Source organism: Ambystoma mexicanum, chromosome 10 (assembly GCF_040938575.1).
Source record: "Ambystoma mexicanum isolate Mex_15411 chromosome 10, UKY_AmexF1_1, whole genome shotgun sequence".
Taxonomy (NCBI): domain Eukaryota; kingdom Metazoa; phylum Chordata; class Amphibia; order Caudata; family Ambystomatidae; genus Ambystoma; species Ambystoma mexicanum.
The window spans coordinates 295,301,359-295,317,301 of record NC_090932.1 but is presented as its reverse complement, the minus strand read 5'-3'; the positions used below and the strand labels follow the sequence as shown (position 1 = coordinate 295,317,301).

General features: G+C 45.1%; 1 protein-coding gene across 2 annotated transcripts in view; it reads left to right on the top strand.

Moving 5' to 3' along the window:
• Positions 1-15,943, top strand: part of LOC138491371 (glypican-5-like) — a 1,558,016-nt gene that overhangs the window by 417,228 nt on the left and 1,124,845 nt on the right. For both annotated transcript variants that reach the window (XM_069617865.1, XM_069617864.1), the window contains exon 3: positions 14,214-14,908. In XM_069617865.1, the coding sequence (XP_069473966.1) occupies positions 14,214-14,908 (695 nt within the window). The remainder of the gene's footprint in view (positions 1-14,213; positions 14,909-15,943) is intronic.

Sequence of the window (15,943 nt, the reverse complement as noted above, 5' to 3'; positions counted from 1 at the left end):
CCGCTATTACCAAATTATGGCCAGGCAGAACCATTGTGGCACAGCCTGGCAAATGCTTATCCCATATCTACACAATATCGCAAATTGTTAACTTTGTCAATACTTGTTACAGTCTGCCTTGGCCTCAATGGTGCGTCTATGGCATTTACATGTTCATGCACAATGCTGTCTTCATTTGTTCTATGGTCACTGAATGGACTCCAACACCAAGATTGATGGAATGCTTAGTGCTGTAGCCAATTTCTATCAATTTTGAATTTCAAAAAATTCCATCCCTTTTCTCCTGTCCGACAATAGCTCTGTGGACTGGACAGGTGTGCAATCACTCTTTCTCCCTTCTCAACCATTCATTGTTTCAGGAATTCAAAATGTATGGCGAGCAGCATTTACAAGCAAATTATTGGGACTCAGGTGCACATGATTCATCTCTTTCAAGGACTCTAGTAATTACTTTGCTGTCGGTTTCACAGCATTTGAAATGACAGCGTTTTTCTATTCATATACGAGGTTCTGGGGGATACCCCTGTCCTTCAGAAGAGACACACCACTGCTTGCTATAATTTCCTTCCCCAAGTGGCCCGTCTGTTCTGGGTGCCTTTAACCCCGAGGCTTGTTCTCTAGAGGCTGTTTAGAAGATACTGTTTGGGATATGTGGTCTTAGGGACTGCTGCATACTGTTTTCCCTCCCCTCATCTCTTCTATCTGAATTAAGATGAGTTTAAATCAAGCCCCCGATCTTCCCAGTTCTATCAGGGATAATGCACAGTCAACTATACAGACGTTTTCCCGTTTCTTCTTGTTTAGTTTGGAATTACTTAAAACTGTGTGTGTATCAACTTTTGTATGGGGATAGATTTCCCTTTCATAGTGTTTGAGTTTCACCCATTCCGTAGGTATTCTCCTCTTCTGGACTCTCCCTTTGGACACAACGTCTCCATCTCTGGTTGCCATGGCGATGGGGGTTGCTGCTGTAGACACACAGGTATCTGATAGGAGGAGGATTTACACACGCTCTTCATCTCTCACTGATTGGTTGAGTTTACCTTGGAGGTTGGCATAATGGGGGGGGGGGCAGAGTGTGGATTAAGGGCATGCATCCTGAGGGTAGGAGCAAGCTCGCCTTGCTCTTCAAATTCTTGCTTTTCTGGTGGTTATACCCAGTAAAAGCCTGACATCACACAGCCCTCATCCACTTTGTTGGGGGTGTGTGTGTGGTTTGTTGTAGCTGGATTGGCTGTGGACCCTAATCCACTCCAAAATATCCTGGTTCAATCTGCTCCTGGTAGAAAAGCTACTGCTTCAGAGTGGGCTTTCTTTTATGAATGAAGAAAGTACATCCAGCCCCCGCCTCTCTCTCAGAAGCCTGTGGCTTGTGCTGCAGTCTCGGGGAGCAGTATGGAGCTGTAATATTAGGGTGAATCGTGGGATTGTTCCCCTGCTTTATTTGGACATGGTTCGGCTTGAATCATTTTGGCAATGGGTGCATTGCAGATGGCTTGTCCCGAAATGTTTTCTGCTGGCATCCTCAGTTTAGGGGACAGGACTGGCTCTTGGCCCAGAGACCAGGCAGTTACATGAGGATTCTCAGGGGGTGGGCAAAAGGGGGCAACGTTGTTCATTCCAGTCAATTTCATTCTAGATACACAGATTCGACAGATACTTTGTACTTGGATTTTGGGAGTGCGAGCAACTATTGCAGAACCAACAAAACATATTGAATGTTTGTGTACTCTTGTGTTGTTTTTGTATCTCTTGTGTTGTATCGTTATAAATGCCATATCATATCATATCATATCAGAATGTTTAATTAGGAGGTATTGTTGTGAAACAACCAGACAGATTCAACTGGTCACCTGGTGTGCTTCCCATTTGCCCCCGACCTGCTTTGCATCTGCACGCTGTGCATGCTGGGCTTCCAATGAAAGAATCTTCTGGTAAGCAAACAAACAAACACACACACGGCTGACCCCCTGGTCTCAGCCCACGCTGTGCTGCTGTTTGCTGTTTCCAAACAAAGCAAGCACACAGTCACCAAGCCTCGCAGGACGAATCCTTTATTTGGATAGCACATATTTTAGCTTGCAAGCTTTGAGGGCGGTTGGTCCCTGTTACAGGATATAACGTTCATTCGTGACTTTTGTCTAGTCTCCCTGTGCATAACTGAATTGTCTTGCAGGCTGGAGCATGCAACAGCTGAACAACCTGATGAATCATGTTTGCTCCTACAAACCCATTTACTAACAGAGATATGGAGGTTGTCCACTAGGGACACCAGAGTTCTCCCCTGGTCCCACAGGCCTTTGCCTATCCAGATGCTCTCAGTTCCAGATGCACCACTGACCAGTCCCAGGACTCTCTTTGCACTGTGGGCACCTCCACCAGTGCATATAGCATATGTTCTGTCGGATAAGAATAACCCCGGCTGCATCCACATTTTACATTCAATTTATCTGGCAACCGTCAAGGATATGAAATTTGATTAGCGAGGGTCTTACTGAAAAAGTTGTTTGAAGTGTGGAGATTCAAAATAGTTCAAGGCACTGATCACCTGTCTAGGCCGGTTAGGCATATGGCGAACGGCAATCGATGGACTCCATTTTAGAATGCGCCAGGGTTGCCAAACTCGGTGGCTTGGACGCTATTGAGTTGAGGGTCTTAGGACTTTCTCTGCGATTAGGAGCTGGTGGGAATTTCTCTCAGCTGGACAGGCAAAGTATTGTGGGCTGTGAGGGTTGGTTCTTAGAGGGTGTGGCACTATGAGGAGGAGAGATTGAGGACTTAGTAGATGGGGGCGTGGCGTGGCATGTCTTGGAGAGTAAGGACTGTGTTGTGGTAGTACTGAGGTAGGGGGGTAACAGAGACTCCTGCAGGGGGGCCCCCATTATTTACACACCCCTGGATTGGCGGCAAGCAAGGCTGCTATGTATCTCTATAGATCTTGGGGTGGCTTGAATCTCTGGGGTGTATCATCACATTTTGTAGGTGCCCCACTTTATGTTATGACCATCACTTACTGAGGCCTCTACTTGAGATTGAGAAGGGGTAATGAATGACATAGGGGATGGGGCTATGACTCAGTGAATGGGAGCTTAGTCAGATGGAAGAGGCTTCGAGCAAGGGATGGATTAGGCTTCTCTGATAGGTGGGAGGCTTTGCCCATATTTGTTTTTTGTATCCCAGTTTTCATTACTTTGACCAAATATTTCAGAAGTAGATTATCCTGCTTTACAATATACCGAAAGAACACTTGCACACTGCCTTCTTTCTTCTCCTGTTTCCATGCACAATCCGATATGCAATTTTCCTAGAGTTCAACTGTGTGTGGTCTTTGTGTGCAGTTTGACACATTCTTTTACACTTTGTGAACTCATGTCAAGAATTCTGTAAAGTCGTACATTAACAAATGAGTGCCCAAAATATGAGCATGGTGCCCTTTGAGCAAAGGCGCCAAAGAAAAGCAACCTTTGTAGCAAGACTCGGAAACCGCAAAGTTAGGTGTGAATTCAGGGGTTGCCCTAAACCGCAAAAGTCAAAGGGCCTCATTAGGACCCTGGCGGAGAGGGTATTACGCCAGCGTAGTGCATGGCGTACCTCTCCGCCATACTACGAGTTCCCGTAGCGCCATGGCGGCCTTTTCCGGCTGGTTTTACCAGGCGGAGAAAACCATGGCGCTACGGGACCTCGTTGTTAATTACGCCACCGTATTTTACGGTGGCGTAATTAACTCCTTCCCCACTCCCATTATACCCTATGGGGCGAAAATGGGAATGGGGAAGGGTAAAATGGGGAATGGGGATTCACCGCTCCGCCAAGGTCGGAATGGGGCGGTGAATCCGCCAACCCCCATGGCGCTATCGGCGGCTTTCCGCCATGCTTCGCGGTGCATTTAGCACCGCGAAGTCCGCCTGGGTCGTAATGAGGCCCAAAGGCAGTCATTACAAGTTAGGAGGTAACCATGCCGCTATTAGTGGCATGGCTACCCCCTTATCGGGTACCGGGTCCGGGTTCCTTGAATGAAGAATTACCGGGCCATTCCGACCTTGGAGGGCCCGGTAATTCCTCATTCAAGGAACCCATTCCCATTCGAGCCCCCATAGGGCTTAATGGGAATGGGGAGGGTGCTAACAACGGGCCCGTTAATAACGGGCCCGTTGTTAGCACCATGGTCTGCTCGCGGGACCCGCTAAGGGCGCCTGGTAAAACCAGGCGTCCTTAGCGGGTCCCGCAAGCAGACTCGTAATGAGGCGGAAAGGGGATGACAGCTCCGGCACCTTTACCGGCGCCGTTAACCCCTTACTGCCTCACTCGTAATTACCCCCACAGTATGCATCGAGATAGGCAGGAATCGCAGTTATGGACACAGGGAGCCAGAAAGCATCCAGCAATTACCAGACATTTCCCTTTTGACTTTAGGAGGTGGACGCGCGCTTGCCCATGCCCAGGGCTTAATGCAGATTACATTCAAAACACAGTTAAAACCATTTGGAGTTAAACAGGCCGCAATGTTTTGCGCAAACATTTTGCAAAATTTGACATGGACCACCCGATTGCTGCCTTTTAAAACAAGTTAACATGACTTTGGGCCTCATTACACGGATGGCGGAGAACCATGGTGCTATTAGCGCCATGGTTCATGCCGGTAAAATACCGGCACCGCCTTGGCGGAAAGGGGAATTACCGCCCCATTCCAAGGTTGGCGGGGCGGTAATTCCCCCTTCCACCATTGCCCTTCCCCATTCCCATTTTTGCCCCATAGGGCATAATGGGAATGGGGAAGGCGCTAATTACGGTACCGCAAATTGCGGTACCGTAATTAGCTCCCTGGGTCCCTTTGCGGGTTGGTTTTTAACGCCTGCAAAAAGCAGGCGTTAAATCCCCCAATCCGCAAAGGGACCTCGTAGTAAGGCGGTAATGATTTACCGGTACCGGTATTTTACCGGTACCGGTAAATCCTTACCGCCATCCGTGTAATGAGGCCCATATGTCCCCAGCAGCACCCTCTGAACCACCAGTAGCCTGTTGGCCTACTAGCTGTCTGAGCTGCTCAGGGGTGAATGAAAGGTCAAATGTCAAGCGGACAGCCAAAGACCCAAGCCTGGGATCCGCCTTCGCCTTTCTCCCCAATGGGCAACCCGAGGGGCCAGGCAACCACCCACGCCTGCTTGCCGGCCTATTGGACGGGAGAGGACCCCCTCAGGCAGCACAACATAAATAATTCATAGACAAGTTCAGAATTGATCATGATCAAACCATCTCCAAATACATTGTGTAGGTCCCCTTCAAAAGCGCCAACAAAGTCCCAAATGTGACAATTACCTCAGAAAGTTTGACAGCTGGCCGAACAAATGTCCATACCACATCTACATGAAAAATCACTTGAACCAGCATGTGGGAGAGGAGGGTGGTAAAACATCCAGCGGGTGCAGTGAGGAAAGAGGGAGAGGTGCAGGGGAGCCCCCTTTTAAGGGTTGTCACCGGAAGACAAGTAAGTCCCCCTTGCCTCCGCCCACTCCCTCTAAATCCCACGCCCTCGACGGCCCCGTTCCCAGAAGTGTTCTCCATGGGGGTTAAAGACCCGACCCCCAACACACCAGCGGTCGCCATTGCACACAAGACAGACCCCTAATGTCGCCCTCTCATGTAGGGTCATAGCAGCGCCACCAATACCCGTGCTTGAAACACGTTTGCCATTCCAGGCATGAACTGGGGCCAGCACCCAGAGTTAAATGTAATATCGTTAAAGGAACTCCACATATTTGATGACAATTGAAAAATCAACAGACAATAGAATGCAGATGTTGCAAGTGGAGCACGGAGAATGCAAACAAGTCAAGCATGGCAACTGCCACCAATGAAAAGGAACGGGTCATCGGATGAGAAGATTTGTGGTGAAAGTAATCCAATCAGTACGAGTTTATAATGTCACGTGACTCACAGAAAGAGAGCTGCGGTAAGCAGTAGCTTTACCAACAAAAAAAAAACCCTCACCGCCAACGGCAGTCGAATACCTCCCCAACAGACACCAAACAGCAGAATTCTACACTTCTCCAATCGACCTCCATCCGCAGCCTTGACCCGTGCATCGTCATGCTGCAGGCTCACGCGGCTCCCCTCTGGATGCACGTACCTCAAGTCACCGAACGCGAAACACCAGAAACACGGTCCAGCACGCAGTATCCAGGTACTTCCGAACAGTACACACCAACACAAGAGCAATTTTCCCTCTGTCTCCGTAAATCAAACCCAGCGCCATCTTTCTTTTCAGATCCCTTAAGTGCCAGGAGACCATGCACATGGCAGTGCAGTGCAGTAGAAGACTCGATAGCATGGCATAACATAGCGTTACATAGCATAACATAGTATAAACTAACATAGCACAGCATAGCATAACATAGCGTAGCATAACATAGTATACATTAACATAGCAAAACATAGCATACACAGTATAGCATAATATAGCATAGCACAACATAGTGTAGCATAGTATAACATAGTATACATTAACATAGCACAGCATTACATAACATAGCGTAGCAGAAACAGCATAGCACAGCATAACATAATATAGCATAACATAGGGGAATTTAGCATAACATAGTATACATTAACATAGCACAGCATACCATAACATAGCGTAGCAGACACAGCATAGCACAGCATAACATAATATAGCACAACATAGCGTAACATAGAGCATACCATAGTATACATTTTACATTAACATAGCACAGCATAGCATAACATAGCATACACATTATAGCACGGCATTACATAATATAGCACAACATAGCATAACTTAGTATAACATAGTATACATTAACATAGCACAGCATAGCATAACATAGCATACACAGCATAGCACACCATAGCATAATATAGCATAACAAAATAAAATGGGGCTCATGCAAAATGTGGTCAGGTACCCTAGAGATTCCCGCCACCCACAGAAGTACACAATCCATAGGCCAGTCTGGGGTCCCTTAATAGCCGGGGCTGCCTTGCAGCGATGTCTGTTTTGCTTCTGTTAGAAAGGGTGGCAAGTATATGCTTTTCACTTGCATTTAGCAAGGTCACAGTTGTGCTTTCAACCCCGCATCAACGTTGCTGCTGTAGCCATTATAGAAAAGTAAGCTGATCTTTTGGGGGCTGTGCCCACAAGGCACTAGTTCGGTCCGAAACCCATGCTTAGACACCTCAATCATAGGTAGCTTCAGAATCAAAGCATCAACCGTTAAACACAATCTGCCTATGGCTGAGCACGAGGTAACGACCAGGATAACAGGAACAACTGCATTAAGAGTGAAGTCAGGCTCCCATACTCATTGCAATAGAACAACACTGATGACCTTCAGCGGTTCACCAGTGACAATCCCGGGCACCAGGCCCCCCTATTCCAGTCTAGATTTGCACTTGGTCTCCTCTGACCCTCTCCCCCATTGGTGAAAGGACCCCCCACCCTCACAACCTGCACTTGCCCTTCCAGACCCCTCATCCCACACTAGCCTGATTATGATTGGTCATTTATAAATTGCTTAATACCTGGAGGTTTCTAGCGCGGGCCCGGGAGGGAACCTTTGTTGCTCCGCGTCGTCCCACTTCCAAGACAAGCGGGTTGCCCCTGAGCTATCCTCCCTGGCTGGGCTTTACCCTTGTAGCCCTTCCAATCTATTTCACTGCACTTAGCTCGAGAACCTTCCTTCCTGTGGACCCTCTGCTTCCCCTGGCACTGTCCACCCGGCTTCCCCTGGCACTCACTTTTCTCATGGGCCCTTCCACACTGACCGGCACTCTCCCCTCCTCTCCTCTGCACTTCTCTTTACTGCACTTGCTCGATCCGAATGTCACAAGGCCTAGTGGGGTCGTTTTTGTTTTGTCCTCCCTTTTCACCCACCCTCTTGTTGTGCCTCGAAACACTTGTGTATAGGCGCATTATAAATACCAATAAATAAAATAAAAAAATAAAAAATAAAAAAATAAAATCCCAACATAAACCAATCTGACAAAGGACTGGTGCTCTGAAAATGCATCAAATGAGCCTCACACACCTGCACAGAATACAGAATTCCTGGCACAAAATCAGTATGCAAGGGCACAAATCCCTCTTGCTTCAAAACCTCTATGGTCCTTCCCCTGCATACACCGCTGCCGACTACAACATGTTAATCAACTATTGCCCAGTCCCTTTCACATCCTTCTTTCTCCAGAGTATTTTAAGTCTCACCATGCAAAGATTAATACTTTATTGAAGAGCAAAACTCTGCGCTTAACTTATACCTATACCTTATACCTATACCTTATAGCTACTTTATACTCACACTATCATGTAACCACAAGCCCTGTAACCATTTTCTTAAGCATAAGCACCTAGATACCTCTGGGTTTGGTGCGCTAAATAAATAAATAAATAAATAAATAAATAAAAGCAAGAAACTGAAATGGTTGTAGGTGGTGATGTTGCACTTTTGCTAACACCCGTCTGAAATGTAACCTTTTTTATGAGTGGTTGATTCCTACTGCCCTTTCTGCACCATTTGATCTCCAGTACACATTTCTTCTCTTCTTTTTCTGAACGCCATTTTCTGGAGCTGATGTGCTAGACCAGGCGTCTTCTACTAAGTCCTCTATGCTCTCTGTGTGAGAGCAACTGGGCTGTCCCTAGGGATACTCTCGGGACCACCCCAGTCTGTTTGATCCCATTATATATGGGTTGGTATGTCTACTCGCTATCTTGCTGGTAATCCCACTCATCTCGAAAAAAACTTCTAGGATATTGTAAGTTTAGTTTCACCCTGAAAACCTTGCAGTTTTCTATCGAGGAAACCCTCGTTTTTCTTAATTGCATCTCACGAGTCTATAGCGCCAGAAGAGATTGAAATGAAGTAGTTCAGCAAATAGTAAACGATGTTTGTAATTCATGCAGTCATGTGTGTATGGCAAAAGGTCTATATTGGAAGCACCGAAAAACAACTAAGCAGAGGAACACGCCGGATTAATGAAAACCAGGCATTAACATTATCCACTTGGAAGACATTGGAAAAATGAGCTCTTAGGACACGATGGAACGCCAGTAAGAGATCTAGGCTTAGAGGTTTAGGGGAAATGGTCTCAGGGGAAAGGGAAGAGACAGCGACACATAGTTGGAGGTGCCACAACGAGAAGCTAAGACAATATGACATTTTGGAGCAACAGTCTATAGTTTAAGAAGGGACCATGAGCTGCATGTATTCCTCGGATCTCTTCATAAACCATTAACTACTGGTATGTACTGGCTACCTTGTCATATAGTACATTTATAAACTAAATCTAATTCTGTTTTCATAATACATCATTTGGACAAAAAGACATGACACTAATGTTAAAAACTGACATTATTATTGATTAAGAAATACCCATGGTGGTGCCCGGAGAGATCTTCCTATTAGTTTGGGGGAATATCGTAAATATTGTTACATTAAATAAAGTATTAATACTACGGTACGGTATCTGAATAGGATGCATGTTCTATGCCATCACAGCTAAAGTTTTGATCCCATGAATTGGCAGCTTGTGGAGGGTTACCGCTCCTTCCACCTGCCAGCTTCTACATCTAAATATGGGACTCTTAGACCGATGCTTGCAAACAGCGCTTTCACAGAAGAATGACTAGGTTTTGTCTGCAATCATTTTGCACACGTGTTGAAAAGTAATGGTCATTACATTAGGAGCACATACTGTCACGATATGGTGAGACGATATTTGAAATAACATTATATAAACATGGCAAGAATGAGTACATACATTTGCCAAGTCTGTTTATTTAGCCCCTTTCCTAGTTTCCTGGAGGATTTCGGTTTGCGAAATTACGAGTTTGAGAATACATTTATGAAGTATATCAACTATGTTTAGCAATTTAGGGGGTAGGAAGAACAACATTTCTTATTGGTTGAATGTCATTTAAGAGTACAGTCCTTATGTCGAGTTTCAGGTACACATAGAAGTTTCAAAATGGCAGTGGCCATTAGACAAGACGTTAAATGTTAAAAGTTAAAGGTATTTGTACCGCGCACCGTCACCAACGTAATTAGTCCCCAGGCGCTCAGGCGGATCTGTAAACGAGAAGGCGGGTTGGGTTAGTAAGGTGAAGAGGGAGTATGGTAGTGAGAGAAGGGATGTCCTGTTGGCAGCTTCTGTTCGCTTTACACCGTGTGCTGAGCTTTGGTGCGAGTATCAGATTGATGCCAGTCCTCGTGTGCTGTTGGTGCGGCTTATGTGTTGTTTGTTTTTGCGGTGTGGTGAAGTGTGTGCAGCTTGCTGTGCGAGAGGTGGTTGTGTGCTTTTTTGTATGAGTTAAGTATGCAGAAATGTTGAGCTTTTTTGGTTAGTGGGTTATATGTCTCGCAGCTAACCTTCGTAGTATGGCTGAATGCCTATATTTGATAATCCTTTATGGTGGGCGAGAGGCCTAGGTCTCACAATACACTACATTTCACCATACAATAGACAAAGATGTAGGTACCACCTAGATTTGAGTGTTCTGCAAAGTGGAGGTGAGGCTTAGGTTTCATAATGCATTACGTTTTAACATACAGGATGCAAAGATGGAGGCTATACCTAGATTTAAGAGTCCTGTATAGTGGGGGAAAGGGCTACGTTCCACGATCAGTGGGTTTCAACATATAATAGACAGAGATGGGGGCTATACCTAAATTTGAGCATCCTGTAAAGTGGGAGATATGGGCCTAGGTTGCATAATACATTGCATTTCATCATATATCATACATGTATCATATGTCGCTGCAACAACATGCACACAACTATCATTCTGTGATCACGCATGAGAAAATAAGACAAGGGCAAAAATGAATACCTAACATTTACAACACTGAGTGGAAACATGATATAGTCAAGAGAGTAGTTACACGTTTGTGATGGGTAATGTTTAGGACTAATTTAATTGTAGTACTTACAATCAATGAGTGCAATGAGCTATCAGATTGAAGAGAGAAATGGCATTAACTTTAGCTTGTATGAACATACTTGTATTCATGATCGACAAAGTGCATTGCAAATTATACTTTACAATGGATGAATGCATATATGGTATAACAACGAATAGTTACATGAACTAAGGAAACAAGGCTTGCTATTGCACAAGTAATGCATTGGTACTGAGGAAGCCTTACTATAGCCAAGTGATATTCCAAATCGGAAAAGGTTGACTACAATGATAGGGCAATTTTTGAAGATTAAGATTTTTTTTACAAGTAATCTATAGTACTGAACATGGTATAATTAGTCCAATTGACAGACTCATAATATGTGTTGTTTCACTATAGAGTCCCTGAAGAAGCACAAATGTGTGAAACACTTGTTGCCCAGTCCTTACACTGTTAATGTAATGCAGAATTCGAGAAATCTCTTAAAAGATGCTAGTTGTACATAATTTTGATTGATTTCGTGTTAGGATTACATAATGAGTGGAATCAGTATACATTGTTTTATATTAATTTGAAGGACGTTTTGTTTAGTACAACCGGTAAAACCAACATTGGTATCAGTGGCTGCTATGTTGATAAACTCGCTGAAACTACATCATTTGGCCAATTGCAAGGAGCATATCAGTCAACACAGAGGTGAAGTAAGAGCTTTAGATGCCAAAGTGGCGACAGGATACAGGGCATAAAGAAGACCATACTCATATTAAACAAAAAATAAAGAATTGGACTATACCTTAACATGGCCATAGAACACAGGGGTTTCTTCTCTGCCCATACATCCGGCATTCTTCCAAATCTGGCCAAGGAAATGGTCTATATACGTTTTTAAACTTGGGGGTTTTGTCAAAATAGAATTAATCGGGAGATCATCCCAATCTCTACTCCTTAAGTATCCAGTGAATTTCTCTCATCCTCTCTCTTGGAAAGTTGAAGATATATGGGTGGTATTTCTATGTCTGTGACAGTCGAACGTTCTTTGGCGGAGGCAGAATTTGGCATAAACTCTTTGCTAGGAGGGAACAATTGTGGTTATTTTTAGAATGCCTCGATCTGGAAGCTGATGGGTAAGCGCAATCAAAAGATGTTCAAACTCACAAGCGAGGATCTCCTCGACCACGTCCAAATGTCCTACTCCATATACATTACCTACTGTAATGTCCTCCTTAACAAATAGTGGTCATTCTAACGCCTAAAAAAAAACCAGATTACAGTAATTTGTTAATACAAACACATGTTGAAACCTACCTATTTTAAATTCTTGTTTGGCTAAGCAGGGAACACTCTTCCCCCTACATCTTGTACTGCTGTGCCCAAAAACCGGCCCATGGTCTCCACAGCAGACTCCGCAATGAGCCCAATTGTGTCAAGACATTGCTTTCCCACCACTCATTTCAATGGCCATCAGCGTTAGCATTGGGATTTGTCAATGGTGCGTTAGTGTCTGTGTTCAAGTCATGTTTTGAGGCTGCTCCTTAGCTAAAGTGATATTCCTGCCCCCTTTGATGCAGCCACACAGATGCATGTAATTCACAGTCTTTCAGCCCACCCCTCCAATTTAAAATAAAATAAAGTCACCATGTGTATTTTTTAAACATAGATGATTTTCCGGTGGTGCCTGGTAGTGGGATAAGTGTTCGCCGTTTGGTTAAAATGGCGGCAATGCTCTTTCTGTATGCCTACACAGAAAATCAAACACAGTCATTTTCGTTTACTTATATAAAGGTTTCTGTATTCTAGATTCTCTAATTGTAAGAAAAGGCACTGCACCTTTTCTATCAAATGTCAGAAGCTCTATGCTTCAGTGAAGCCGTCTAGGGCAGGGGCTGCACAATAAAAGGAGAACGACGTGAATGGTTGTACTTCAGAATTACTGCTGGCAGGCCTAGATCAGGGGTGACATCAAACACACACATATTGGGTGAATCGAGGTCCTGCACTCATACAAACATTTCTGGAGATGAACCTGGGAAATTGCGCTGTTCACCCAGGTGACATTGTTTTGAACCAACCAATGGAAGGCAGGAAGCTGCCCTTCTTGCGAGGCCCTGTAACATGCCACATCACTCTCCTGGATTCTGGCAATCCCCATGGGCAAGGAGGCATGGCACAAATGTTTCTCTTTTCAATGCTCTTGGGCTAGCAATGGAAAAATTAATGGGCATCATTGTGAGTCCAGCGGTAGCCGTGCCGGTAAATACCGGAGTCATGAATTTACGGGGCCCCGGCAATGGGGACTTACCGGGCATTTCAGCCCGGCAGACACACTAAATCTGCATTGCCAGGTGCCAGTAATTATTACTCCCCATTCCCATTGAGTCCGATTGGACTCAATGGGAATGGGGAGGCCTGATGCACCGGTACCATTCATGAATGGTGCTGGTGCATCCATCGAGGTCTGTTCGCGGTTGCCAGTCCACCCTCCAGGTCAGACCTGGCGGGCAGAAAGGCACCTGTGAGCAGGACTCGTAGTTTGCCTATCCGGTAACAACAGTGGCAGTAGCCTACCAGCACCATTGTTACCGGACTGGCAAACTTGTAATGAGGCACAATTTCAATTCTTGGGGGCACAGTTAAGGTATATAGCGTAGGAATTCATATTGTAATTTTTTATTTGTAAAGCGCTTATACACCAGTGGGTGTATGATAGAGGGTAATTGGAAAAGTGATTGGGCCTCATTAAACAGACGGCGGTAACCATGGCGCTATTAGCACCATGGTTGCCACCGGTATTTTACCGATTCCGCTTTGGTGAATGGGGGAATTACCGCCCCATTCCAAGGTTGGCGGGCCGGTAATTCCCCATTCACCAAGGCCCTTCCCCATTCCCATTTGAGCCCCCATAGGGCTCAATGGGAATGGGGAAGGAGCAAATAACGTTACTACTATTAGCGGTACCGTTATTTGCCCTGAAGTCCCTCAGCGGGTCCCTTCCTTAACGTGTGGTCTGGCCACACGTTAAGGACGGGACCCGCTGAGGGACCTCGTAGTATGGCGCTAAGGGATTAACGGCACCAGTGCCCTTACTGGTGCTGGTACTCCCTTAGCGCCATCCGTGTAATGAGGCCCATTGTCATTTAGCGATATCAGCAAGCTTTGCGTTTAACCAAGAGTTAGATGAATGCTTATTTAGGAGATACGTGCTTCTATAAGAGATGTTTTAGTAGCAAGTGGTTAGCAATAAGCAATAAGTAATCCTGTTATGGTGGTCTACTTTAACAACATGTGTCTGTCTTTCAGAGGCCTTCGAATCAATGGTTCGGTTTGCTGCAAATCACACCAATTCCTTATTTGAGTCAGCCTATCGCGGTATGGCAAGGGAAGCTGTGGAGCCAATCAAGGAGCTCTACACAGATATCTCGCTCTACATCTTGGGTGCTGAGACGACGGTGGAAAATGCAGTGTTACGGTTCTTTGACAGTCTCTTTCCCTTGGTCTACAGCCGGCTCATAAATCCTGGGATTATCGATTTGTCCGAGGAGTATACAGAATGTTTGAGGCTAACAAGGCAAGACATCAATCCTTTCGGACAGTACTACCGAGCAATGATCACAGAACTGTCCAAGTCTCTCTGGGCAAGTAGGATGCTGAGCCAAGCGCTGAATATGGGCATTGAGGTGATAAACACCACTGAACATGTGACTATCACAAAGGAATGCAGCAGAGCCTTGGTCAAGATGCAGTACTGCCCCCACTGCCAGGGGTTAACGCTCATTAGACCATGCGTTGGGTACTGCCTCAATGTGATGAGGGGATGCATGGCCAGCGTGGCCGAACTTGACTCTCATTGGAGGGACTATATCTCTGCACTGGAATACCTGACCAATGAGATGGCAGGGCCACATGGTCTTGAGTTTGCACTGTTGGGAATCCGCAGTGTGGTCAATGAAGCCATCCTGTATGCACAACTGAATGGACCACAACTCTCTGCCACAGTAAGTACCGTGATTCAATTCTCACTCCGAGGGATATTTCAATCATTTGATAGCCAGACAATGTCGAGATTGCTCCTAATCATTATATGTAAACGTAACATGCATGTAAAATTCCTTTAGGACTCCTGTATTGCCAGTGCGCTTACAAACCTTCGAACCAGATGAGTTGTTATAAGAATTATTTTGTTTCTATAGTGCGCACATTTTTAGCTCAAGTTGCGTTAATTTGTCTTGTCAATGCAAATTAAACATTGTTGGACCAGGTGCCCGCACTGTTCTAAACAATCCTACGTATTGCATGTGATTATATCCGTCTCATTTGCGCTGGATAATGCCAAACATCCAGTTTTCAAGGTCAATTGTCTCTGCAGTCACACGAAAGGACACTGGACATTAATGCTTAGTTATATGTTTGTTCTTTTTCTTTAGTTACACTGGACATATGATCCTTGTGAGAGCCTTTCTGTGTCTGTTCTTCTATACTGATTCTTGAATAACCATGACCATACAGTTCTAGATACTTGTAAGGCCTTTAAGTGGAAGCTTGGTACTTGCGTCCTGGGAGGCTGAATAGCCGTCGGGTTATTGCAGCAGGGCTTGCCAAGCTGACACAATTGAGGTTCCTTTGAGCTCCTTCTGTGATGTTGCTGGGCCTTGTTCTTCATCAGTTGTTCAATCAATGTAATAGACTCTGAGTCTTAAGGCGTTGGTAAGTTGGTACTATGTTGGACAAATATGACATGTTAAAAGACTGCATAGTATTACACAAGTGCAAATCCAAGAATCACCAAAACAAGACATTTCAATGAATCCAAGCACGCCGTGCCTCGCTGCACAGCGTGGCATTGGAACAGACAGAAACAAATATTCCTGCAGAAATGATTGCACAATAAGACTTTTACAAAGAGGAACTGGCCGGACCTTTCTTGATGCAAACTGAAAGTCCCAGTGGCCTCAATGAGTCTAATAATTGGTCAGTGTGTTTTAAAGAAAATGGAAGCTTTGCCATATGTTGTCAATGATACAAGTGAGTAT